The following is a 27479-nucleotide window of genomic DNA, read 5'->3' on the forward strand; positions in this document are numbered from 1 at the left end:
TGACTGGAAAGAAAAAGAGTGTACAGGCACTCCATATTTTGGTAATATATTTGTGACAGTGAACTCCAAAATGCACTACCGGCTACATATCACACCGTTACCACCAGTGCTTCATTTGTAAAAGTGTAAGTGCCAGGGCCTTTCTCCAGGGGCCACTACATCTTGCACCACCCATTGCACTTACCAGTGCTGCCAAGGACAGATCCAACACAACTACTAACCAACACACTCTTACAAGTGTAACAGTTCATACTATTCCAGTCACCCAAAGGTGTAAGAACGGTGTGGGTGCAGGTAATAGTCGTTTTTAGGTCAAGCCTGGGCAGCGCATGCGCTGCTCTAAGAGGCATGCTGTATTGATACAGGGACTTGAAGCTCCGCCCACATTGTTGATTGGCTTGTGTCATTGTCCACTGTAAACTGTGGCTGTTCATTGGTCAAAAGACTTGGTAGTCCCTCCTTAGTATCGCCTTGTCTCATTTTGTAACCTCCCATGGCGACACTCCCTGTTACATGCTTTGTTACTTGGTAGGTTCTAATTACAGCCTCCGAGCACTATTTTCTCAAATAGCTTAATCTATATATCACGCATTTGCAATGCAATAGGTCTCGTTTTTGCGAGAGTTTGTAAATGACAATGCCTTTGATTTATCGATTTTCAAAACAAACATGAATAAAAGGTATTGTTTTTAACAATGTCAATAGCTCAAACTCTCGTAACTGCGAGACCTATTGCATTGCAAATGCCTGTTGAAAATAGGGATTATAACAGTTTTCCCCAAGACAATGGGGCACCAACTTGCGTAAGAACATTAAAGACATTAGTAAGAAGTGGAGCCCATAGTTCTTAATTGGTTATAAAGAAATCTATGGGTACCTCATCAGGGCCAGAAGCTCTTGCTGAGCTGCTTTGATTCAGGGCAGTTTCCATTTCAACCAAGTTGAAGGATAGATATTCCTCCGGTGCAAACGCATTGGGACTAGGTGGCAATAAACCCATCATATCTTGGTGCCCAAAGACCTCACAGAAAGTAACTCACTGAGGCCTCCTTACTGACATGTGAATTGGTAGTAGGGTCCAAGTTGTCTTTGAGGAATGGGACGTTAACTATGTTCCAAAAGTCCTGGCTGTTCCATAGAACCACTGTCTGGATAAGCTTGTTCCAAGCATCCTCTTTCAAAAACTCTAGTCTATTGGCTCTTGCTGTTTTGTACAAGTAGCATAGGTGTCTTACCATAGCTATGTCTCTTGGTTTTACTTTTAATGCAGAGTGAAGATTTTTAAGTGCCTTGGAACAGGCGTCATCAAACCAGCAAACTAGTCCCGGCGCCTTATGGGACACAAGAGCATTTGTAGGTCATAACAAATTTCAGCTAGGATTCGACCAAAAGCTTTGGGAATATATTCGATCTGTGGGAGGGGCTCTAGACAGATAGAAACTTCCTTAAACATCTTTGAGATAATGCTGCATATACATTTTGGCACATCAATTTTTATCACATTTGAGTACAAACCCGTTTTTCCTGGCAATCATAGGCTTTGGGAATAGTTTCCTGGAAAAGGTAGTGATAGGACCCCAAAACGTTTGACAAGTCATCGCTGCATGATCACTGAATGCATAGAATTTTGTCTCAGATTGTAATATCGGATTTCTTAAAGAGTCCCAGACCAGGATGTAATCTATTGTCGAGGTATGGGATCGAGAAGAAAATGTGTGATTTAACCTCAGATGCGGCGCGAGTTCTGCCTCTGTGCGGGAGATTTCAGAACATGCTGAAAATGGACTTCCCCAGCCGTCTTCCGCAAACGCCCACCATGACGTCAGATAGCCGCGGGCCGTCCGACGCACAGAAGAGGCTAATTGGCCCGTGTTGATATCTTTTGAATTGGTTATCACAAGGTTATTATTCACTTGTAATCTATTTGGTGCATTGCCATAAGAATGATGACAAAAATGATAAATTGGGTCCCCCGAATCGTCGATCATGCCACACACCCCAGAGTCTGTTCTGCTACAACTATGAGCATTAAAATCGCCCAACCACACAATATCAAGGGGCCTATGATGGGAATTCATTAGTTGATGAATTTCCTTCTCAATTAGTTCTATAACGGAGGCCATACTGCCTGCAAAATTATTATAAAAGTTAATTAAAAGCCAATCTCTGATTCTTATGTCCCTCGTTTAAAAGGCTATGATAATAAGGCAACGTATTAAGAAAATAAATCACCTTTAACCTAGCTGCAATGACTACTAGAGTGATCAGACCTCCGCTCGAGCGAACAGTCTAGATGGCACAGCATCTGTTTGAAATGTGCAATACCTGTTAATATGGATCTTTGCGATTTCCCATGTTTCTTGGTAACAAAGAATGTCATAATTAGAAACCAGGAATAACCAATCATGGTTACTCCTCTTCTGGCTGTAACCCGCTATATTCCAAGAACTAATACTTAGGGTAGCCATGCCTACTCTGGCCTTATCTAAGTATTTGTAGTTAGTAAGTAAAATAGTGGTGCCCCTGGGATTAGAGGAATGTAGCTTATGAGGGGAGACAGGGAGTTAATCACATGCTTCGAGGTAGGTCAGTGGAGCACATCTATTCCTGATGATAGGAGATGGACTAGCCGGAGCAATGTGCGAGTTGGGAGTATATCTCAGGCTAGGCCTCGTTAGAGTGCTAATGATGAGCTTTTGGGGTTTGTAGAAAAAACCCAATGTAAATGCAAAGATCTGAGTGTCCGGCAGTGTAGTATTGGGGAGAATCTTAAATAGAAACTCGACTAACCGTTGGTTATTAAAATAAACAACTATACAATCCCATTTTATTAATTTCGGTCCACAGCCCACCCAAGTCACACGTCTAGCCATAATAATGTGGTTATACAACTTAGGATGGCCCATTTAAAATTTTGAAAGCCAATGTAGGACCTTATCCATCAGCTGCTCTGTGGTTTCATTTTGAGTCACTTTTAATTCAGGGATGCTGGCAAGCACTATAACAAGGGGGCAGAGGCTGCGGGTGGGAGATATAATCGTCCACCTTGCGCAGAGTTCGAACCGCGCTGCGTGTTGTTAGGGAGATAAGCCGAGGCTCCTACAACTCCGCTAGTATCCTTTGAATGATTACCTCTGTTACAGTTAGCAAGTCCTGCTTTCCCAGAGTAGCGAGGTACTCCTGAAATGAGGGGATTGGATTACAGGGGATTAACAGAGTCCAAAGTCTCAGGCTGACTACAACAATAAGTTGGAGCTCCCACCGTTACGCCTGGAATAGAGTGACAAATATTTGGGGCTGAGGCAGTATGCTAAGTCGGACATTCCAGCAGTGTTTGTGAATAGCTTTGAATTTGTGAAAGGCTTAGATTTCATCCTTGAATACTTCCCAGCACAGGCCACTTATTCCCTGATTCGATGTTGAGGATGAACTTTATATTCTCCGCTATTTTGGTTGGTCTAGTCAGGAAGGGGTGAAGAAAAGTGTTTAATAGTTGTTCCAACTTCTGATACAAGGCATCTTCAGAGGGCCGTTGCGGTGGAGTGGGTACAATGGCTATATTTGAAGCCCACAGGGAAACCGTTGGCACATTTGTGCGCACTTTGGTGGACTTGCTCACCGGTACAATTTTAGACTTCCCTCTTTTCCTTTTCAGGGATTCCGCTAGTGGGCTCCCGGCTGGACTAGGGGATTTACAGTTGGTAATCGGAGCCGATGTACATGAAACTTCATTGGAAGATCCTCTCTATGCCCCTTTTTCCATATGGACTAATCCAGAGACTTCGGGGGCTATAATAGGGAATCTTATCTCCTCAAGGGAGAGGCGTCGTTCAGTGATCTCAATTTCTTTGCTAAGCATATCTGCTACCCTGGTCAGGAAGGAGTTCAACGTGTTGATAATTTTGACACCTCAGTCGGATGCACTTGATTTCCTTTTAACCATGATTTAGTTGAGTACACATTGCAAAATGGGCCCAATACTCCTCCAGGTGATGGCAGGTGTGGACGGGCCCGCCCTTGGTCCGGGCGCTTCCGACTCTGCGGGAAGTTGTTGCAGTTTATACCAGAACACATAAGTTTCATGCATTTCCAGTCCAAATACATGTCCAGTTGAGTCAATTTATTTAGTTGTTTTTTTTGTAAAGTGCTTCTAATCACCCTGCAGTGGTCTCAGAGCACATTTAGATAAGATAAATGTGGAAGGGAGTGTCAGATTCCAATATAATATATTGCATCATCAGTTGCAGAGGAGCCCTGAACATCTGACAGGGATGGAGTGTTTGAAAAAACCCACACTCTGATATGTTCCCAAAAGGGATGACAAAGCAATGAAGAAGAGAATAAGTGCTGGAGGCTTAGGTGAGATTGTAATAGCATGTCTTAGGATTCTAACCTGGCAAGAGCTGAAGATTTTCTGTTAACCAGAACCTAGGATCACTGCATCCATTGTGAAATACACTGTGGGAGGTAGAGTAATCATGGCAAACAATAGGTAGTAAGGAATACAGGGTAAAGAGATAGCAAATTCCCTCATTAAAAATCGAGTGACATTTAGAATCTGGGAGATGCATATGGAAAGAGGATGATCTATGCAGACTTCTGCACCTTCTCCCAGGGTAACACAAAGCTAAACCATTTGGGATCACAGACCCTGTAACAGTTGCAAAATTAATAAAGGAGTTGGGAATGTACACCGCATCATGGCATCCCCAAAACACCAAACCCTGTGGGTACTGCAGGCATGAGTACTCTACATAATCATGCACACTGTGGGCACTGTGTTGAGGCCATGAACTCATTGTTGTACCCATAGGGCATGGAAAACAGTACAGAGGGGGTATCAAAGGTCGCATCTTGCAGGCAGGATTATAACATGTTTGATAAAAACAAAGAGGAGCCCCTTTTAAGCCAAAGGAATAGGGCACTATACAGTAGAGAAAAGACAGGATTCTTTGAACTCGGTACAGTAAAATTATAACATTCAGTCAATCAACATTATCCATACCATCTATCTATTCACCCATCCATCATAAACACATTCAACAGGATTGAACCATGTAATTCCCAAAAAGAGTCATTAACCCTAGAGATACCAAAATTATATCAGTCGATTTATTGAGGAAAGTTTTTTCCTTTTTGGATAAAAATAATCTTAAAAATAGGGGAAAAACATAGACCCTATATTTCATAAACACAGTACATAATACATAATATTATACAATAGACAATAATCACAAAAAACATTAAACAATCACAAATTAAAAATCAATTTATAAAAGACACAAAAGAGCAAACCTAAAGAGAGTACATAGCATAGACAGATTCAATTTGTCATTAGTTTTCTACACATCTGTTTTCCACCAATAATTTGGGCATAGATCCTGGTATCAGCTACTCAATGACCCATGCCTTTTAACAGATTGTATATTGTGAAGAGCGACGCGTTTCAATGGTGGAAATTGTTAAACCATCTTTCTCAAGACCAGACAGTATTTACTCTCTTTGTTCTAAAAGAAGTATGTCCTTTTTTGCATAAAATCACTTTTACCACCACCTCCAATGGGCCATGGTAGCCGGCTCCGTATGAATAGGAATGACTGGGGTACTCTAGTCTCTTTCCTATACGGTGTATCGTACGATATTACAGATTGCCCTGAACGAGTAAAGTTTTTCTGACACAGACTATATTCTTGCCATGAACTGGATGGTAAATAATTAAAAACTTATCAAGGAGTCTCAGGTATACCTTCTCTATGATCTCCGCTTCAAACCACTTAGTTTATTTATAGGTCGAGTCCAGGGAACATTCTTCCTTCATATGGAGTAGGATGCTGTTATTACTGGGCGACTTGTTGCCATTGTGTTGTCCTCAAGAAGGTCCCTTTTCAACATTGGGATCTGGGAAAAAGGCGTCCTGTGTTCCGCGCTTTACTTCCTCGAACAGCTTATTAGAAAAGGGAGAAGGAGTAACGCATAGTGTTATATTACCCTAATAAGCTGTTCGAGGATGTAAAGCACGGTGGCATCTAACAAAAACAGGCTGAACTCGGATCTATAGAATACCGCTCTGAGGGTGAACACCAAATATAACTACCAACCTATGAGGTCAATTTATCAGATCAGATCAGTTAGCTTTGAACCTACATAGGGCTGAATCAACCTGCTCTCCAAAGGGATGAATACCATCAAATGGCACATTTTGAAGAGTGTCTTTGACAGGCTCCGAAAATCCTGACTGTCACAGCCATGCATGCCTGTGTAGCGCCACAGCCTGCGCCATACCTCTACCAACAGAATCGGTGGTGTCCTACACTTAACAAATTTGGCGGCTCTCCGGCCATCCTGTACTACTTGGGAGGAGCTCCTGTCTAGCTTCCACCGACACCGAGGGCGAGCACTGTGCGGCAGAGTCCCATAGAGAGTGAGAAATTCTGGCTAAAATGCAGGCAGTATTTAAAGATCACAAGGCTGCACTGGCAGAAGAGAAGATACTCTGACGACAGTTATCCAACAACCTGGAGTCCCTGCCAGGGGGAACCACTGGAAAGATAGAGGATCTGCCGAAGCAGTAGAAGCCTGTATCACTTATCCTCCAGTGGTGGCATGGCATAAGAGGCAGGGGGAATCTCCTAGGGCAGGGCAATGCCTGTGACCCACTGCACGGTCAAGAGGTGGCCCGGGACAGGTTGAGCTCCAGTCCCCAACAGTATGTCGAAGAGGGACTCATTGTAGGGAAGTAATTGGACAACTCCAGTCTCACTTTGGCGGAGAACCTGCATAAAGAGATCTGTAGATAGTTGCACAGACTGGAATTGGCAATGTAAAATTACAGCTGCTCTTCTCAGAACCTCAAACAAAAAAAGAACTATCCTTCATGGCAATGCCCAGAGAGCACCAAGGAGCACCATGGAGAGTTTGCTCTGCATCTTCCTCTCCGCCTGCAAAGTGAGGATTTCCCACAGGGAATCCTGATAGAGACTGAATAAGATACGGATCTAAAATGAGCAGCGCTGCTGACACTGTACTTGATGGCGTCCGGGGCCGTTGCGGTGTTGACGCTACGTCGGAAATGGCAATGGGCTCCACATCGAGCGGTGGCGCCAGCGGCGCAGGCTGAAGAGGCACTGACGCCAAAGGTGTGAGCACCGGAGGGTTGTGCAATAGCGCTGTGTCGAATCCACCAGCGGATTCAGGGGTCATGCTGTGGCTGAGGTAGAAGCCGTTGGCAAAGAAGCAGCTGGGGTAGTACCTACCTCTCTGGGGTTGGAAACCGCACTAGAGAATGTCGGCGGGTCGAAGACCCACTGAAGTAAAAGAAAATACTCTGAGAGGCCTCTGCAAGCGAAGGGTGCGGGACGACGTCCAACTTAAGTTTGGAGTTTGGAGTGCTGGGTCTTTGGCGCCTTGTGGGAGGGCGATGGCTCCTCACCTGCATGACTCCGTGAACTGTCTTCCCGCCGCAGGAAGATGAACAACGCCGCAATTTATTAGAAGGCCGCTTCGGGGAAGACAAATGACGCTGAGATTCATCCGACATCCGCGCCACAAGGAGTTTCATAAGGCGTTACTTCAACATTTCGGCCAGAGACATTGGAAGGAGCCACAGTGGGCAGAGTTGTGGTGTTCACCCAGATACTGTAATTACACTAAGGTGCTAGCAAAAATTCCAACACCTAAGGGGGTTCGAGAGGGTAAATACTGGAGTATGTCCTCCCTATGTAGTCAATAATTCACAAAAATACTCCAAATCGACCATATAATGGTCAACAGTGCTAGCGAACTAGCCGTGTCCGGACTGGGGGAATAAAAAAGAGGGGGGAAGCGGGAAGAACTATCTTAGTGTAAGATTGTACCTAACCCAACCATGAATATGGGGAAAAAAACAAATTTTGTTTTAATTACCCTCACACACCCTAGTGGTGTCATGCTTCATCATCGGATCACCCTGACCCCTACAAGTCGGGGTGGGCGCTCGACCACAATGTCAGGAGGTCTTTGAATAGTTGCAAGACAAAGGTGATTTAAAGATAAAATACCTCAGGCAGATCCCCGGTTTCCCTTTATTCTTGGATCTGTCTGGGTAGTTAAAAATAAGTAAAAAATGGGTCTTGATCGGAGTATTATGGTCCTAGGGTCTTAGGACTATAATACTCCGATCAAGACCCATTTTTCGTGTGAGGGTAATTAAAACAAAATTAGTTTTTTCCCCCGCTTCCCCCCTCTTTTTTGTTCCCCCAGTCCCTGCACGGCTAGTTCTCTAGCACTACTGACCATTATATGGTCGATTGGAGTATTTTTGTGAATTATTGTTCACCCAGATACAACAAGCAGACAGCATGTGGATCGGTTATCAACATCTGCCTCTCACAGAACGACAGGGTTTAAACCCAGAAGACAACGTATTGGCACACTGTCTGTTATAAAGAAAGAGGAAGGACCCAATAACGGACGACTTCCTCTCCTGATTCACTTGGCAAGCATGGAAAATAAGAACTGACGTCAGGGGGGCAGAGGAGGGGTTATGTATGGACTCCGCTGACATCACATCCAGGGAAATGTCACTGTGGAGTCGCTAGACGCCCTCTGCCGGCGTGCAGCTGTACTGCGGGGAAAAAGGTTTCAGATCCAGTCTGACACTTGGGGAAGATTCTATAGTGAGGAATCTGCAGCTAGATGTCTCTATCAAATGTCTTGAGATTTACCAAATCACTGTTGTGTGATCTGTCAGTTTGCAAGGTTTTCGTTGCCCCCACTTATTCGTCCTCTCCCACAGGACAACCAGGTATCCAATAGTGCGTGGCAACAAAACATCTATGTCGTAAACCCAGGCACTCAGACTACTCCTGGCACAAACATTCACAAAGTACAGTACAGATCCAAGCCAACAAGTAGGCTATGAGCTTGACATCGAACAGCCCGCCCAGAAAAATCTTTATTTGCACATTGTCCCACTCATATAATACACTTTACCTACTAATGGAAACAATATAATGGAGATACATGGATAAAAGCAACCTAAGCTGGTTAGGTGTTTGCCAGCGAATGGCATATGGAGCTCAAGTGACACTCTTAATTCAACTTTACACATTAAGCAAAACCCAAGCACCAGCACACGCATACCCACCCAAACACGACTCCAAGTTAGCTAAGCATTTATCACCACAATAGTACATCCAACAACTATGAAGAAGTTAAATAAACATACCAAACGCATGTAGGCAGTTAAATGCCATAAAAGCTACACAATAGTAAAGACGCCTGATACAAAACAACCAACTGAAGTCAAGTAATGGACAACCTTAAATTCCAGCAAAAAGTAAAAACAGCAATGGATCCAAAAGAGTATCTTGTCAAACAACTTCAACAGCATTCATTACGGAGCAATACTTTAATATCCCCAATATACCAGCCCCTATCCATTATGCCTCTGCTGGAGAGTGGGCGGGCTGGTTGAGTCTCCAAGTCGCATGATACCATGCATTCTTGATGATACAGACTGGGACTCCACTACTTCAGTACTTGCTTCTCCCAGGGGATGTATGACGTTACAATGCATGCTTTTACCACGCATGCTGTTACAACACAAGTATTACAACGCAAACCTTTACAACGCATTACACTTGGGGGTGCTGGATAGTGAATAGTTTAATTTACTATTCCAACTCCAGTCCCCGTGGACACTAGGGAAGGTGTTGGATAGTAAATTAAAACTATTCCTTATCCTAGAGCGCCCCCCAGTGTAATGCGTTGTAATGGTTTTCGTTGTAATACATACGTTGTAACAGCACTGCGTGGTAAAAGTTGCGTTGCAAAGGTTGCATACCCTCCCAGGTATTGTGGAGGATCATATGTTGGTGTTTATGACCACAGAGATGGCATGTGCATGAGGAGCTAAAAATGACTGACCTCGATAGGTGCAGTAGTCTCAGGCTTGCCTTCTCTGTTTGCGGATGTCTCAGCAGTGGCAATCCAAGTGGGATCCGATACCACGTGTGAGAGGCAAGGGTTGGACTAGAAAGTGCTGTAGTTCAGGCCTGAGTAATAACGGCTAACGAAGTTGCAGCAGCCCACCAGCTGTACCACTTAAAGATGGCACCACAGGAAGCCTGAAAGAATCTTCATTTCATACAGCAGGAGGACCCAGTCAGAGATGGATAGGTTACACTCACTTGAGTGAAGGACTTCACCAAAGTATATTGGGGAAGTTAATTCCACCACATGAAGATACATGACAGGCCCTGTACCATACTTGTGGCTCCTTTGGGAAGACACTCAATGACCCTCAAGTTGGACTTGGGAGACAATATATTGAATGAAGAATTGTGCTTCCCAGGAGGGTGTTGGGTGTGCAACCAACATGTCTGTGGTGCAGGAAGTAGGGGTACTTTTTTAAACTGCATGCCTTCTCGTTTAAGGAGATTCTGAAACAGCAGAAGGAAAGGTTTCTTACCTGTAATCCTAGTTATCTCTCAGGAGAATATCTATTTAAGTCATAAGCACTGAATAGCTCCGTCCAAGTGGGGGGATCCCGGAGCACTTCCTATGATATGTTTTCTTAAATGTAGATTTTCGCCTTTCTTCACTAAGGCCTGGAGCAACACTTAAGACATTCATTTTTTGCAGCCCATAAGAAAGACTATATTGGTTAATATCTTCAGGATTCAGTTTAAACAAAAATGTACATAGCCAATAGGTCTGGCATTAGGGGCCTTATAAGTGTTTATACAGAGCTATTGGCTTTGTTAACGTCTTTAATCTGTGTTGTAGAGCATTATGAATGTTGTGCAGCATGTTGAAAAGTTGTAATTAAAAAAGTGTTATAATTATTTTTGTCACCCTATATATAACTTAGAAAACATTATATACAACTGAACTACCCTAATAAAAACCAGAATTAACATAAAACATGTGTTCTAGTTTTTTTGTTCATGCAATGCTGGCAACTTTTCCCTGCCTGTTCTAATGGCGCTTTAAAGACTGCATGAAGGGTGTGACGAGCAAGGGCTGGTGGCACGTTAGAGACGGTGTACAGATTGTAGGGTTGAGGGGCCCGTGTCGCGTTAAAGACCAAGTGAAGGTTGTAGCGGTGCAAGGGCCGGTGGAGCATTAAAACGCGTGAAGGTTGTGACGGTGCAAGGGGCGGTGACAAGGAGGAGATCTGAGGTCTGGACATAGCCTCCTGTTTATCTCCAAAGAGCAGCCCTGGGCATGTGCAGTACCTTAGGTATGGAAGTTAACCCTGCAGGTCACAGCATAAACAACCCGATTGAAAAGCTTGCCACAAACCCGGCGCTCTCTATCTGCTGCCACACTAAGTGCAAATAAGAGCTGGCAGCTTGCAGAGTGCACCTTTGGAAACTTGTTTCGACGCTCAAGCTGCTCCAACCTGTTCTCATCGTCATGTAGTCATGAGTCTGGAATGTGCTGTTCTGACAGTTTGTGTGTATGTTTGTACGCGGCCGCGGTTCTGTTCTCTGTTGGGCACATCTGTTGTTCTGGTTGGTATCGTCACTACAGCCCAAGCAGTTTCTGTGCTTCACGAGATGGACCAGAGGCATTGAAAAAGAAACTTCAGGGTGACAATTAATACAAAAACGTATAAGGGATGGCTGATAGTGATCGGGGAGAAGAATAACATCAAATAAACTAATGGGAGATCGCGTGACAATTAAAGGGTGCAGGAAAGAAATGAAGGAGTGAACATGAAGAAGAGCCACAGACAAGTGTGGGAAAAGAAGGGGCAAGCATTAAAACGGATATCAGTTGAGGATAGTAAAAGAGAAATCTAGGGATAACAAGCATGGTCGCGAAAGCAAAAGCGACTGCGCTGTGTTTAATTAGTAGCATGATCCACAACGAGGAAGGAATGCAGATACCACTCTGCGCGCCGCTGCTCACTCCTGACAGCAAAAAACCATGGGAGTGACCAGTAAACAAAGAGGTGGGGCATGCGCCCGCCTTTGGCCATTTGCGTGCTTTCATTATTGAAAGCCACACGCAAAGGCCAATCAAATTTGTGGGAGTTGCCAAACCCACACGGAGAAGTTTCGGGGAAGTTTTAGAGTGCTCCCAAGAAGCCTTCCGTAGGGCAGCGCATGCACGCTGTGCTAGGCTCGACCTAAAAAGGAGTAACAAATATATATGAGATGGGCGTGGCTAAGCACGCAATGGCGGCAGACGTGCCTGGGTAGAGCTCCGTGTGAGACTCCCCTGCCACAGGCCATTTCTCCGTCTATTTAGCCCGTAAACACCTGCAATTGCTGTCGAGTGCCTGCCAGACACTCTTCTGTTGACCGCCGAAGTTTGGGACGGCTGGCACACTAGGAACCGCTCAAGTAGACACGGGCGCTGCCTGTCCGCTCAGTGCTCGACTGCACAACGGCGCGAGGAGCTAAGCGAGGCCGGGGATCCGGCCGGCCTGGTGGGCCCACCGGAGCGGATTGCTGCCTTTCGCCCTTTGTCTGGGACTGGGCGCTGCCGGACCCTCCCTCGTAGGGACTGCCGGGGAGATCGGAGCGGCGGAGTGGAGCCGGCCCCTGTTGACCCACGTGGCGGCGGAGACCGGGTGGCCGGACCGGCGTGGAAGTGCCCCCCTTGCCACAGTGACCAGGTGAGACGTCCCGAAGCCTCCCTGAGGGCTTCGGAGAGTCTCCCTCGCTGGATGGGTGCCGACTTCCTCGGAGATCCAACTGCGGAGCTGCTGCCTGGGGCCCCTCCCGCTAGACAGACGGACATACCCGAGCCTGGGGACACGGCCTCCTGCACGGGCCCGGAGCTGCGGAGGGCCGGCGACCGGATAGAGCGAGGTGAGGAGCACAGTGGGGCATACCCCCCCCCCTCACGCGGACTTGCTGGGACCGCGGAGCCGAACCCCTGGAGCCAACACCACAGCGAAGGGGAGCTGCCCGGGAAGGGAGATGCGGCCTACACGTTGGGCCTGGTAGTGGGGGGAACAGTGTGTTGCATCATCGCAACGCCTCTCTCCCTTTCCCCCCACCCCCCACCGACTTACAGCGGCTGCGGCGCCCTGTCGGATTCTAAGAGCTGCACACGCTGTGGAGGGGTCGAGCATTGGTGTTGTCCTATAGACACTGCACGGCTTGCACTACTGCGGGGGTGCCCCCTGGCCACGCACCGCCATCCTTGCTCTGACCTGACACTGGGACCCAGCTCGGGGCGTGCAGTGCTCTATCACCCCCCACTGAGCCGTGGTGCGGAGACAACAGCGATTCTTGGTCATAATTTGCCCGGCTCTGACAGTGATACCTATACGACGCACGAGGGTGCTGTGAGGACCTGGAGAGCGCACCTGTCTGGACTACTAGGTCTTACCCTGCCCCCCCTTCCGGGAGACATCTGGTCCCTTGTGCCATAGTGGGACTCTTTGTACTGCACCTTTGGTCAGCCACGACGCGATCGCTCATGTCCGGAGGACCCAAAACGAGAGCTGTAACAGGCAACGCGCTGGTGAAGGGAAAAATGGCGAAACAGGTAGAGGCGGACCACACTGCATCCAAGCTGGACACGATGTTGGCCGCCATGGAAAGGCTTGAGGAATCGATGCAACAGACCCGGGCCTCCTTAGAATCTAAGATCGACAGCGTGCCTATAGACATGACGCATCTCCGAGCCGATCACAAAAAACTATCGGAGAGAACGACGACGCTGGAGACCACAGTAACAGATCTGACTCCCAAAATATCCCAGATGGATAAACATATGCAGAACCTTCTCACCAGGGTGGAGTTCCTGGAGGATCGCGCGGAGGATGTGGAAGGGCGGGCGAGGTGGAACAACATCCGCATTGTGGGTCTGCCGGAGCGATGGGAACCCAGGGAAGCTCCAGGACACGTGGAGCGGTGGATCAGAGACATTCTCCCAGAGGGTACCCTCTCGCAACACTTTGTAGTAGAGCGCGCTCATCGTGTACCGTCTAAACCCCCCCCTGAAGGCTCCAACCCTCGTCCCATGCTTATTCGAGTGCTGAACTATCGAGACCGAGATACTGTCCTGCGGGAGGTCAGGAAATTGGAGGAGGTCAAGGTGGACAATGCCACGATTATGTTCTTCCCGGACTACACGATACAAGTACAGCGACAGCAGCATTCCTTCCTGGAAGTCAAACAGCGACTCCGCCGCATGGCACTCAAATACTCCTTGCTATTCCCTGCTCGCCTGCGAGTTATAGCTCAAGACAAAACGTATTTCTTCAACACTCCGGAAGCTGCTGAGACTTGGCTTGACTCGGGAATTGTTCTGGACCCGGGTGGCTCGCCCCCGAGATCCCGGCGCGGAGGAGGCGCTCGTCGACGCCGGCGCAGGCGACACTCGACGGCGAGCTCGGTGCGCCCAGAGGCGAACATTGGTCCTACCCCAGAACACTGCCATGAGGAGCAACGAGAGGCGATCCGCAGAGTGGCAGAGATCAGCGGGTCACAGCAGGACGCTCCGGCCGCGGGTGCAAGTCCTGCCGCCATGTGGAGTGATGATGATTATATATATGGCCTACCGGACTCACAGGTGTCAGTTGAACTCCCGGATGTCACACCACAGACTGCTGATTTGCTCCATTGGCACTGATGTGGGCTCCCTGTCTGCTGGAGAGAAGGGAGCCACACTTACTCACGACTGCTGTGCCCCCATACCATTGTTGACCGAGGAGCCTGCTACGCCGACTTGTAGGGCACTGAGGAGAGACCTGAACTCGGAGACACTGGCCCTAAACGCTGAGCAGACTGATGACCCAATGGTACGAGAAAGCCCTACCACTGGTGGGTCTTGAAGGGGGGGATGGGCGTGCTGCCCCCCGATGGTAAGTAGTTGCAGGTGAAATATCTGAAGAATCAGTGGGCTTGCTGCTGCCTTGACAGCGCTTGGAACTGTGCACCTTCACCGCCGTTGGGCTGTGCGACAATGGACGCCTGTGGCATGGGAGGAGTGCCCATGTCATTACTGCATGTATCATAAGTACATTTGACTCACGTGCTTAGCAAACCCCCCTACACTATCTTAGAACGTACGATCAGTTAGTGCTCACTAGAGCGTTTGGAAGAAGGCATGTTTTGCAGTCGCCCTTTTGGCATTATTGTTTACTGTTTAATAGTTACAGGATTGGTGCTAATTCCCCCTCCCCTTAATGTGTGTAGGAGAGTTGGAGCGACTTGGTGGGCAATGTATATGACATTAGGTGATGGTTTGAACTGGTGGGACGCAATTTGCGGTGCGGTGGGTGGGTGGGGATCCGGGGTGGTGGAGAAGAAATGTTCTAATGGCTGTGGTTACATTTTGCACTTGGAATGTACGTGGTATGCACACCCCCTCACGTCGCTATCAGGTGTACTCGTACCTCAAGCGACATCAGGTACAGATAGCACTATTACAAGAGACGCATCTGACCGGACCGGAGGCGCATACCCTGCGCCGCCGCTGGAGAGGGCAAATATATGCTACAGGCTACTCGGCTTACGCGCGTGGGGCTCTCATATGGATTCGCCCTGGGGTCCCCTTTGCTATGACGCATAGCAACATAGACGAGGAGGGTAGATATGTGCTACTTCAGGGCAACCTAGACGGCCAACACATAGCCCTGGCGTCTATATACGCTCCTAACATCGACCATGGGTGCTTTCTCACACACTTGTCATCAACACTTGCAGCATGGCCGGGAGTGCCGCTCCTACTGGGAGGCGACTATAATTGTGTACTGGATGTGGTGTTAGATAGGTCCACCCCTCCTTTAGCGAATGCGACGATACACGGTACGTCACGCACATTTGCTGAATGGGCAGCGCAGTGGGATCTCGATGACGCTTGGCGCTGCCGCAATCCCATCACACGGACTTACTCATTCTATTCCGGTGCCCACGCGCTACATGTCAGACTCAACAGGTTCATGCTGACCAGCGATCTCTTGTCATTAGTCACAGACTCCCAGTACCTGGGTCGCACTCATTCGGACCACAATCCACACACACTAGACTTCGCCTGGGAGCGCCCACACCCACCGATACCCACGTGGCGCCTCCAGCCTGATGTACTGTTAGATGCTCCCTTCCGGGAACTGCTCTCGAACCGTGTCTTACAGTACTTTGAAGACAATACTGATACTGCATCCACCCCGCAAGTTGAATGGGATGCATTCAAAGTGGTTGTGAGGGGCCACCGTCTGGGAGCACAGGCGGGATTACGACGCCAGGTAGATAGGGACCTGACACAAATAGAGACGGAACTACTGTCGGGCGAACGGGAGGCAGTGGAGGGAGACGACTCGACCTTACTAGATGCGCGCGGAAGGCACGCGCTGCTCCTTGACAGGCTGAAGAACTTGAACTATGCAGCACACTCAGCGCGAATGCATCACGCTGGAGATAAAGCTGGCAAACTTCTGACCTGGCTAATCAGAAAGGACACCCAAACACTGCCAGTGATGTCGATCCGCACGGCGCAGGGGGATGTGGTCTACACCCAGAGGGCTATCCATGAGGCATTTTCGAACCACTACAGGGCCTTGTACTGTTCCCGCTTGAGGGTGACTGCAGCAGAGATCACTGAGTACTTATCAGGCCTCCCGCTGCCGACGATCACTAATGCACAGTGTGAGGAACTGGGAGCGCCGCTCACTGCGGAGGAACTCCGGTCTGTAATATTCTCTCTTTCGAATGGCAAGTCCCCCGGGCCCGATGGCCTGCCGGCGGAATTTTATAAGGCGTACTCCACAATTCTCATCCCCAAATTGCTGCGGGTGTACGCGGCGGCGATACGGGACCCAGCTCTTCCTTTGTCCCTGAACGAGGCCAATGTGATCTCCCTGCTGAAACCTGACAAGGATGCATTGAACATGGGGTCTTACCGGCCACTTGCCCTCCTTAACACAGATTACAAGGTCCTGGCATCTGCGCTGGCCCAGAGATTGGCACCTTTGGTCCCTACATTAGTGCACGCAGACCAGAACGGATTTGTTCCTACCCGCAACACGTCTTACAACATTAGACGGCTCTTTCGAGTGCAGAGCCTGGCAGTGTCCCGGTGGCCACACTCGGGGTGTGTGATTCTCGATCTTGAAAAGGCGTTCGACTCGGTGGAGTGGCCCTACCTAGCGCTGGTGCTGGAAAAGTTTGGACTGGGTGCGGCTTACCTCCGAATGGTGGAACTCCTCTACTCTGCTCCTGTAGTGCGGGTTCGAACAAACAGGCTCTTCTCGGACCCGATTCGTGTCCACAGGGGCACGAGACAAGGGTGTCCTCTCTCCCCACTGATATTTGCGCTCATGATGGAACCGCTGGCGACACTACTACGTGCGTCTGGCGAGACTTGGGGGATCCGGTTGATGGACGGGATGCACTCAGTATCGCTATATGCCGATGACTTATTACTCTATGTCAGGGACCTGACCTGTTTCCCCCGCGCACTAACAGACATATTCAGAACATTCGGTGAAATGTCGGGGTTGCGCGTCAATTGGGCGAAGTCGGGGGTGTACTCTTTTGCGGCGGACACCCCTGAGTGTGATGTCACGGTCATGGGCGAGCGACTTATATGGTACCCCACAGTATTCCGTTATTTGGGGATCCGTGTCTACCGCGAACCCGCGGACCTACTGGACGGCAATCTCACGAGGGCGATTTCCTCGCTCACAGCGCAAGTTTCCTTCTGGAACACTCTTCCGCTGAATGTGCCCAGCCGTATAGCTCTGGCGAAGGCGATCGCTTTGCCTAGGCTACTGTATTACTATGCAAACCTACCGGTCTATGTGCCAGTTCGCACCTTTCGCGAGCTAGACACTATGCACAGGCGTTTGATTTGGAACAAAGGCCGTCCCAGAGTGGCGTTGAGAACCCTTTATGCTGCGACCGAGAGTGGTGGGCTGTCGGTCCCGAACCACGAGCTATATTACCTGGCTGCACAACTGTAGTGGGTAGCTTACTGGCTGAGCGGGCGTAATCTGAGTGACACGGCCACTACAGAGACTATCATGTCGGTCTCCCAGATACATGTACTGTTTCATCCCTTGGCTGGGTCACATGTTCAGAACCAACTCCACCTTGAGGTGGCGAGAAAGTGCTTCATCAGAGGCCTGAAACTTACTGCAGCGGTAAAGCCATACGCGCCCAACCTACCATTACTAGGTACGCCCTGGGGATCAGGGATACTCACGGCACCTTTGCTGGAAAGCTGGGGAGCGGCTGATTTAGAAAGCTTAGGAGACCTATTTGCGGAAGGTGCACTGCTCCCTTTCGAGACACTAGCAGACAACACAGGGTTACCGGCGGGGCAATTCCTGACTCATGCGAAACTAATGCACACATTGACGAGGGCTTGGGGACCACTGGCGGAGGAACCACCGATACACCTGCTTATCCAATACTTGCATGTGATGGGCCACGGCTCTCATCTCGTACATTGGATTGCTCAAGCGTTACACACACACACACAATTCTCCCCTCAACGCCTACGAGGCAAATGGACGACTGATAGAGGGCGGGACTGGTCTGACAAAGAGTGGGCGAGAGTGCTAGCTGGATCGCTACATGTACTGCGCAATGCACGCTTCAAGATTATACAGTACTATGTGATCCACCGAGCATATCGGTCCCCGGACAAAATTAATCGGTACTTTGGACTCACTGCGACAGCATGCCCTAAATGTGGACTTGTGGACGCACAGTTTTTGCATGTCCTCTGGTTCTGCGCTTTGCTGCAGCCTTATTGGACTGCAGTGTCGACTGCCTTGGCGAAAGCGACAGGGGGCACCTTACCACATACGTGGGAAGCTTGTCTGTTGGGGTTATTTAGAAGAACGAAACAGACGAAGGTACAAGCGAGATTCTGGGATCTGGGGCTGATTACGGCAAAACGTCTCATTACTAGGCGTTGGAAGCATAATGTGCCCCCCCCAAACGGTGCAGTGGCGTCGCTTGCTGGATAATTGGGCGAGAGCTGAGAGTGTGGCATTGCACCGAGAGGAGACGGCAGGGCTCAGGATGTATCCTATTGCGCTGGAATGGGATGGTATCCTGACGACCTATCACCAGGTGTGTTTGCAGAATGGGATTACGTAAACGTTCACCCCATACTATCCGGTGCCACTACTAGTGTTACTCTCGCACCCGCCCCCCCCCCCCCCCCCTCCCTGGCTACCCCCCTCCTGCCACATTTCCCACATGCCCTACTGTACATGTGAAGACTACCAAGTTCACCATGTTCCCGCCAACACGTCACACTTAGTTGCACTCCTTTCAGCATCACAAGCTCCACACATACGCACATGATCACAGTTGGGCGCCGCCTGGTTAATGGTTTCCTATATGTCTAGGATTGTTCCTTATGGTTGATAGTTTTCTACTGCAATTTTGAATGTACAATATCTTGGCAATGTGAACAACTGCCCTATTTCTCCAGTCATGGTATACCTTGAGTGCTGTATGGAATATGACTAGGCTATGCAGCAACTATACAGAGGTTCTGTGCATCAACGCTGGGCACTGCCACTACTAAACATTAATGAATCATGCATATGCTGGAGCTATATGAACCTTCCATGCTGTTTACCCGTACACCTGTTAGGTTGGCTCTTTGCTAACATACCTCCACGAGGGTGTGGTGAGCAGCGAAGCCTGGGACTTACTGTCTTATGTAACAGCGCCGTTTATTCGATATGACTGCATATGTGTAATACTGTACAATGACAAAATGCAATAAATATATTCAAACAAAAAAAACCCAAATATATATGAGATACATGCAAAATAACTGAAATTGCGATGTTTCCCTGATTAAATCTTTATCACAAACCCTTTTTTTTATATAAAGAGAAGGATGAAGGAAGGGAGGACAATGTAGCCTAACAGAATACCCTTATGTAGGTGTGAAATAGTCATAGGCACCTTTAAGGACCTAGAGTCCTCCTGTACAGTATGTCTTCATGCCCCATAGGTGGCAGTTGCCTCAGTTATTTTTTTCCGGCTCCTGGTGATAGGATCTTAGAGCACTGAGTTCGGCATTTTTTGGCTTTTTTTTCTCAAACATCTCATACAAACTTTTTGACAGCTATTTCACTCGATGAATTTCATCGGTTTCAGTGTTTTTCAGTCATTTTCTGACAGAAAATATTTTTAAGTAAAATAGCATCTATATTTCACAAGTGTACTGCCTGTGGAAGAAAGAAGGCCAAGTCCAACCCTCATGCAATCTGCATTATCTGCCTTCCTGACAGTCACATTCCTGACAAGTTCTCACACTGCAAGAACTTTTCTAGATGGACCCTGAGGAAAAGGCCTCTATGTAACAGCACAGGCAGCAGCAGGCGCAATCTAAAGGTGGGACGTCCATGGAGTTCTTCCACCTTCCTCTGTGGACTCCAGCTGTGGGAGATCCAAAAAGAGAAGCCACCATCAAAAAAGATGTTGATCCAGGTGGACGTCAAAGGCTTCGATGTTGTGACAAGGTAGTGTTCCTCCATGCTCTACATCAAGAGATGAATCGACGTCAAAGAGAAGATGACTTTGGATGTCGAGGCATAGGAAGTCTATGTCGCGGCGAAGGAGCACATCGATGTTGAGAAGTTTGTAGACGTAGTAGTAATAATATATTGACAGCAGCAACTCTCCCCTCCTGAGGCGGAAGCCGGGAGGTCTCTCCTCTTTACTTTGTGCCACTTGGCATTTTTATGCTCTTTTCACTTCGTGTTTTTACGCTTGATTTAATAAGCTTGTAGAGACTTCCTTTGTGCTCCCTTGCGCTCTGTGTCCCTTTTCCCCCCTCCCTTTGCCTCCGGACCGTTCTCGGCCGAGTACCGACGCCGAGGGCTGGTTTCCTGGTTTTTGGCGGCCATATTGGGTGTGGGCTGGGCGGGTGATGCGCTCTAGCAGCGCTCAAAAATGACGGTTATGACTCCGCGCAGCGGACGCGCCGGACCTGTGCTGGAGTCGTTCCAGAGTCCTGCCCATCTGCTCCCGTCCGCGTCTCGGAGGCGGACGGCGTGGCGGGAGCTGTTGGATCTAGGCTCTCCTATTCGGCGTCTGATCTTCTGACACTTAGGAAAGGTATGGCCACGTGTCAGGTGGTCTTTCCAGGGCGGTGCAGAGGCAAACGCAGGTGTCCTGGGTGTGGATGGCTCCCAGGAAATTCCTCGGCGCTCGGGGCTTCCAGCCCCAAGACCATTGCTAACTATAAGTGCCTTTTACTCAATACGCGCTCCTTGAGCAGACATGCTCTTGATATTTTCGAGCTGCTAACTGTTGAAATACCTGTCTGTCTAATGCTCACTGAAACATGGTTGGGTGAGTCCTCCAGCCCTGATATTGCGACTGCTATCCCTCCTGATTATGTAATATTTAGAGACGATAGACCTATCGGGAGGGGTGGAGGGGTGGCGATTGTGGTCCGGAGATCTGCCACATGTGTGGTTACTCCTATGGCGCCCATCTCTGGTTGCGAGTCCTTGGCTTTCTCTATTGCCCTATCTTCAGCGATGGTCCTTTTATGAGGAGCTGCAGGCACTAACCACAGCACTTTGCTTAAAGACAGAACACTGTATTGTGCTTGGGGATTTTAACATACACATGGAGGCTGGACGACGGTGATACGATTAAAATCAAAGATGTCACCGCCCCCCTGGGCCTTATTCCCTATCTGTCTGTTCCGACTCATAATAAGGGCCACACTCTTGATCAGGTGTTTTCTACCATTCCTCTTGTCATGGCCAGTCCCGTCCCTGTCCTCTGGTCGGACCATTTTCTGATTAGCTTCCAGATTCAGGGTACCAGTAAACCCCCCTGTGCAACTTCTAATCATTTTAGGCATACTAGTCGGGCATACCATCGGGTGACCCCTGAGAGTCTGGCTCAGGCCTGTTTGGAGCATCCCTGCCCTCTATCAGGTGATCTTGAGAGGGATCTCGACTTGCTACAGAAGTGGCTAGTGGAGCGGTTAGATGAACTTGCTCCGCCCATTGCGCCCCGGACTACCGCAAGGCGGACTTCTGCGCCTTCGTTCACGGAATCTCTTGCACTGTCCCGGCGTAATTGCAAGGTAGCAGAGAGGCTCTGGCGCCAGCAGTATGATCCTGGGGCCAAGGCTGCTTATAGGGCTACTATTAAGGTCTATCATGCGGACATTTTGGCCGAAAAAAAGAACTATTTTTCTGCGAGAATCGAGACTGCTTCAAGTTCCTGCAGGGAAATTTTTACTATTGTTAAGGAGTTTGTAACCCCGAAGGCTAGTGCATCGCATCATGAGTTTTCTGAGACATGGGTGATCTCGATAGCTAGTTTTTTTACCACTAAAATTAAGCGGATTTAAGACTCTTTCTCCTTCTTGGACCCTAGTGTTGTTACCATCCCGAGGGACCAGCTGAATTTGACAGCTGAACCTGGACCCTTTCTCTTTGAGTTTCCTTCTATCTCTGATTCTATCTCCCAGGACCTCCTTACTAAACTCAAGTCAGGCTCACCCTCTGACCCCTGCCCTGCTAGTTTTCTAGCTAGGGCTGCGGAGGTTCTGAACCCGTTAATTAACCCCATTCTTAATTTGTCTCTGACAAGTGGTGTGGTCCCTATGGTTTGGAAACAAGCGATGGTTGTTCCACTCCTTAAAAAGTCTGGCCTTGACCCCGAGATCCATGCCAACTATAGGCCGATTTCCCTCCTGTCTGCTCTTGCAAAGACAGTGGAAAAGCATGTTCATACTGTGCTCTCCACTTTTCTTGAGACTCATAGCTTGCTGCACTCCACCCAGTCGGGCTTCCGATCCAATGTAAGCACCGAGACTGCACTTTTGGAGGTTAATGAGGCCATCAAGGAAGTGTTGGACGCAGGAGGAAGAGCCATGTTGGTAATGTTAGACCTGTCGGCGGCTTTTGACACCGTCCCTCATGAGGGTCTCCTCAGCAGACTCCATGAGATCGGTCTGAGAGGGACGGTGTTGAGCTGGTTTTGATCTTATTTAGCTGGTCGCCGGCAGGTGGTCTGGGCCCCCCTATACTCAGCCGAAGTGCCGCCTTTGGAGGTCGGAGTCCCTCAGGGGTCGGTGCTCAGCCCGACTCTCTTTAATATCTTTATGACCCCTTTGGCGGTGCTGGCGGAGTCCTTTGGGGCTCAGATCGTGTCATACGCCGATGAGACCCAGCTCCTTTTCACTTGTGGGAAGGGGGCTGAGTTCAACGGAGAGAGCATCCGTGGGTGTCTTGGGGCTGTTTTCGAATGGTTTCAGCGAAACAGCCTCAAGTGCAACCCTGAAAAATCAGAGGTGCTTTTCTTCGGGTGTCAGGCTGACCCGAATTGGCAGGATTGGTGGCCTGTGAACATGTTCCCTCCCACGTCCTCCTCTCTGGTTGCTAAGAACTTGGGGGTCAAAATTGACAACAGCTTATCACTTAAGTCCCAGATCCTTGGACTGACTGGCACTTGCTATGGTCTCCCAAAATGTTACGCAAATTCCTTCCCCTGCTCCCGCTGGCGCATAGGAAGACTACTGTCCAGGCTCTTATTTGATCTAGGCTGGACTACTCAAATGTTCTATTTGGGTCTTCCGGACTATCTATTACAAAAACTCCAGGTGGTCCAAAACTCGGCGGCACGGGCGGTTTTTGGCCTACCTCGCCGTGCGAGAGCCTCGGACCTCTTACATTCCCTACACTGGCTCCCTATTCGGAAGCAGATTGTTTTTAAAACACTTACGCTGGCGCATAAGGCACTCCATGCTGTGGGAGCTGAATATATTCAGTAACGTCTTGCTTTCTACAAACCAACTAGATCCCTCAGATCGGAATCTCTTGGTCTTGCCATTGTCCCTGCTGTTAGGAAAGCAAGGGTAGGGGGACGCTCTTTTAGACACTTGGCTCCCCAGCTATGGAACTCCCTCCCTCTGTCGCTCCCCTGTACCTCGAACTTGCTGGCCTTTAGAAAGGGTCTGAAGACGTGGCTCTATGGACAGTGATCTGCTTGTTTCTTCTCTTCTTTCAGCCTGCCCTCTGTAGTCTGCTGTGGGTTAGAAAGCACCGGGACACTCCTCGGAGTAGCCGAGCGCTATATAAGACACCCATAACATTAACATTAACATTAACGTAGGAGACACTGACGATGAGACATTCCAGAGGGGTGTAAAGGTCAGGGCCACAAAGTCTACCATCTACTTTAGATTCTGTGTATTCCAAGGTGTATTCGCCATCACCTACAGTTCGTCTAGACTCTCCTGCTCTTCCGCCAACTCTGCCTTACAACACTTTTCTTGGAAAGTTGCTTTCCTTGTGGCGATCATGTCAGCTAGTAGGGTTAGTGAGATTCGGGCATCATGTTCTCCTGAACCATACATGGTATTCCATAGTAGTAAGATGGTTATGAGGACTCACCCAACATTTTATTTATTTATTTATTTATTATTACATTTCTTAAGCGCACAGCTACCCGTAGGTTTCCCGGCGCTGGGAATATAAAACAGTATACAAAGTGAGGGAGGAGTCTAATCAGCAGTCTTACATATTGAAAAGCCAGGTCTCAATTCCCTTACGGAAAGTAAGGAAGCACATTTCAGAACGCAAAGGGGGGGGGGGGGGGGGTAAAGAGTTCCAAAGAGAGGGGGCCAGCAAAGAAAATGAGCGACCTCCCATTTTTGCTCTCTTGATACGTGGTATCCTGAACTTATTCTGGGTGGAAGACCTAAGTGTACGCGTTGGGAGATATTGCTGCACCAGAACAGATAAGTAAAGTGGAGCTTTTCCGGTCATGATTTTATGCATGAAACATAATGCCTTAAATTTGACCCTGCTCTCGATCCGCAGCCAGTGTAGATTACGCATGTGGGAAGAGGCTGAGGTTCTGGCGGGTAGATTACAAATAAGACGAACAGCCATATTTTGTACTACCTGGTACTTCTTAGTTACCTCCTTGCAAGCACCCAGAAGTAAGATGTTTCCATAGTCCAGGCGTGAGATGACAAGAGCCTGAACTACAGATCTCAGGGTGTCAACAGGCAGCATCCACGAGATTTTCCTTAGCCACCTCAAGATGGTGGTACAGGTGGCAGAGACTTTCACGACGTGCTGCCTGAAGGACAGTTGATTGTCCAGGAGGACCCCAAGGTTACGAGCAGAAGGAGTTGGAGTGGGAAGAGGGCCCATCTCCGGCGGCCAATGTTGTGGGCCCCAGAGCGAGATGTCAGAGCCAAACAGGAGCAGTTCTGTTTTCTCCCCGTTTAGTTTTAATTTGTGCTCCAACATCCATGCCGAAATCTGTTTTAGTCCAGCTTGAAGGGAGGAGAAGGGGAGGTGCTTGTTGGTGGAAAGAGAGTAGATGCCTTGTGTGTCATCAGCATAAGAATAAATAGAGAGACCTGCCTGTTCCGCCAAAAAAGCAAGAGGTCTCACATATAAATTGAAGAAAAGAGGACTGAGAATAGAACCTTGTGGGACACCGTGATTAGAGGGAAAAGTTGATGAGACAGAAGTAGAGGAAAAAACTTGAAACGTGCGATTAGACAAAAAGTTAGAGATCCAGGCCAGGGCAGAACCATCGACACCCGCCTCTCTCAGGGTGGACAACAAGATGGAATGGGAGACGGTGTCAAATGCGGCACTCAAATCAAGCAAAATGAGTGCCACAGTCTCCCCGTTGTCCACTTTTTGCCTGATGGATTCTGACACACCAAGGAGAGTGGTTTCAGTCGAAGTAATTTTGAATTTCTACCTTAATCAGACCATTACACTGCCTGCTTTCTTTTATCACCCTTCTACACCAGCGGAAAGGACTCTCCATTCTCTAGATGTTAGGTGAGCCTTAAACTTTTTTCTGAAGAAGACAAATAATATCCGTAAGTCGGATCAATTGTTTGTTAACTATGGCCCAGTCCGTACAGGTTTAGCAACGGCTAAACAATCCGTATCCTGATGAATGGTGTTGTGCAATCTGTTATGCTATCAGAAAGCTAACAAAGTTCTGTCCTGTAGACCTAAAGCTCATTCCATTAGAGGGAAAGCGACTACAGCTGCTTTAATGAGGAATATTCAACACACTGAAAACTGTAAAGCGGCAACGTGGAGATTTGTTCACACTTTTACCAAGCACTATTGTTTGTAATCAGATGTGAGAACAAAGATTCTCAAATAGGACAGGCATTCCTGAAAAATGTATTTGCTTAATCTGGTCCGTTAATCGAAGAAGTAGACATGCATTGATGTGCATCCATAAACATACTCTATAAAGCAAAGTTCATAGAATTCCTACCTGTGACACATTGAAAATCAGATATGAATAGTTCCCGCTCTCAAAAGTCTCCAAGCTTTCACCATCATCCCAAAACAGATCCCCAAATGCTGTGCCATTCTCAGAAAGGGTGGCAATTAAGCAAAGGGAATTCCCACTGCTCACCCAGGTGGTAGTGTCTGGTTTCTAAGATGGAGGTGAAAGGAAAACACAGAGTTATGAGCAACAATGTCTTCTTTTCAACTTGTTAAAAAGAAAATATATGAGACACTAACAGCAAGAACTTCAGGTGAACAACTCAGTGGAATATATAGTATGGACATCTAGCTCAACCTACATGGATTACAGTATTTTGCGTTTTCACTTTAGTAATTGAATAGCAAATTACATTACAGCTTCACCAGCAGCGCAATTATGAGTGCCTGGGATCTGACTTTATAGGACCCGCTTTTCCACAATGCATTTTACGGTCGGAGCACTCACAGAGTGTACTGGTTACAGACGCGGTTCGCCGTTTATGCCTTCTTCCGCGCTTAAAAAACATTTTACATGCCATACTGTGATTGGTGTCCTTAAAACATTCAACACCCATTCTTATTGGTGGAATTGCCGATTGCTGTCACCATTACAATATCGGGGAAAGTAGAGTTACATCAAACATTGGAGTCTATATTGAAAGTGATGGATATTGAGGGTGCCGATGCAGCAACGTCGATACATTGTGACCATACAAATTCAAGCAAAAATATTTCCAGCGCTTCCATTGGCCACAATTCCACCAATAAGAATGGCCCCATATCCCATTAAAAAAATAATAATTTCTAGGACACAGGGACATTGTTCCAAAGACCAGTAGTGGCGGCAACAATATTTTTCTCTGGGTTACAGCCAGCCATTCAGATTACTCAGTACTGCATGACCGGTACCAGTCTGGTAGTACGGAAACGGCAAACATGGAAGAAAGCTCCCATGGCCAATCAGAAGACCCTATTTTGTTTTACATTTTCAGTACCACAGGACTCCCACAGGACCAGCGTCATGACATACCCATTTATTTAATCCCCTCAAGAACACTCAAAGCACCTTTTAAAACAAATTCTCAAAAACAGCTTAACGGCTTTACACTAGATCACAAAAAGCACGGTTTCTGAGTAAACTTTTAAATTGTTGCCAAATTTGATGTAATTTTTTTCAGTCATTTTTTCTGAAGCTGAAACTGAAATTACCCATGGAAATTAACATGGAAGGTTAACGTTTTGGAATCCACCACCACTTGTTCTTAGA

The 27479-nt window shown here is 48.1% G+C and overlaps 1 protein-coding gene across 3 annotated transcripts in view; it reads right to left on the reverse strand.

Moving 5' to 3' along the window:
* LOC144786032 (lysosomal alpha-glucosidase-like) overlaps window positions 1–27479 on the reverse strand; it is an 828834-nt gene that overhangs the window by 146431 nt on the left and 654924 nt on the right. For all 3 annotated transcript variants that reach the window (XM_078664954.1, XM_078664952.1, XM_078664953.1), the window contains exon 18: window positions 26217–26381. In XM_078664954.1, coding sequence (XP_078521080.1) covers window positions 26217–26381 — 165 coding nt within the window. The remainder of the gene's footprint in view (window positions 1–26216; window positions 26382–27479) is intronic.

The sequence above is a fragment of the Lissotriton helveticus genome, chromosome 10 (assembly GCF_964261635.1).
Source record: "Lissotriton helveticus chromosome 10, aLisHel1.1, whole genome shotgun sequence".
Lineage (NCBI taxonomy): Eukaryota > Metazoa > Chordata > Amphibia > Caudata > Salamandridae > Lissotriton > Lissotriton helveticus.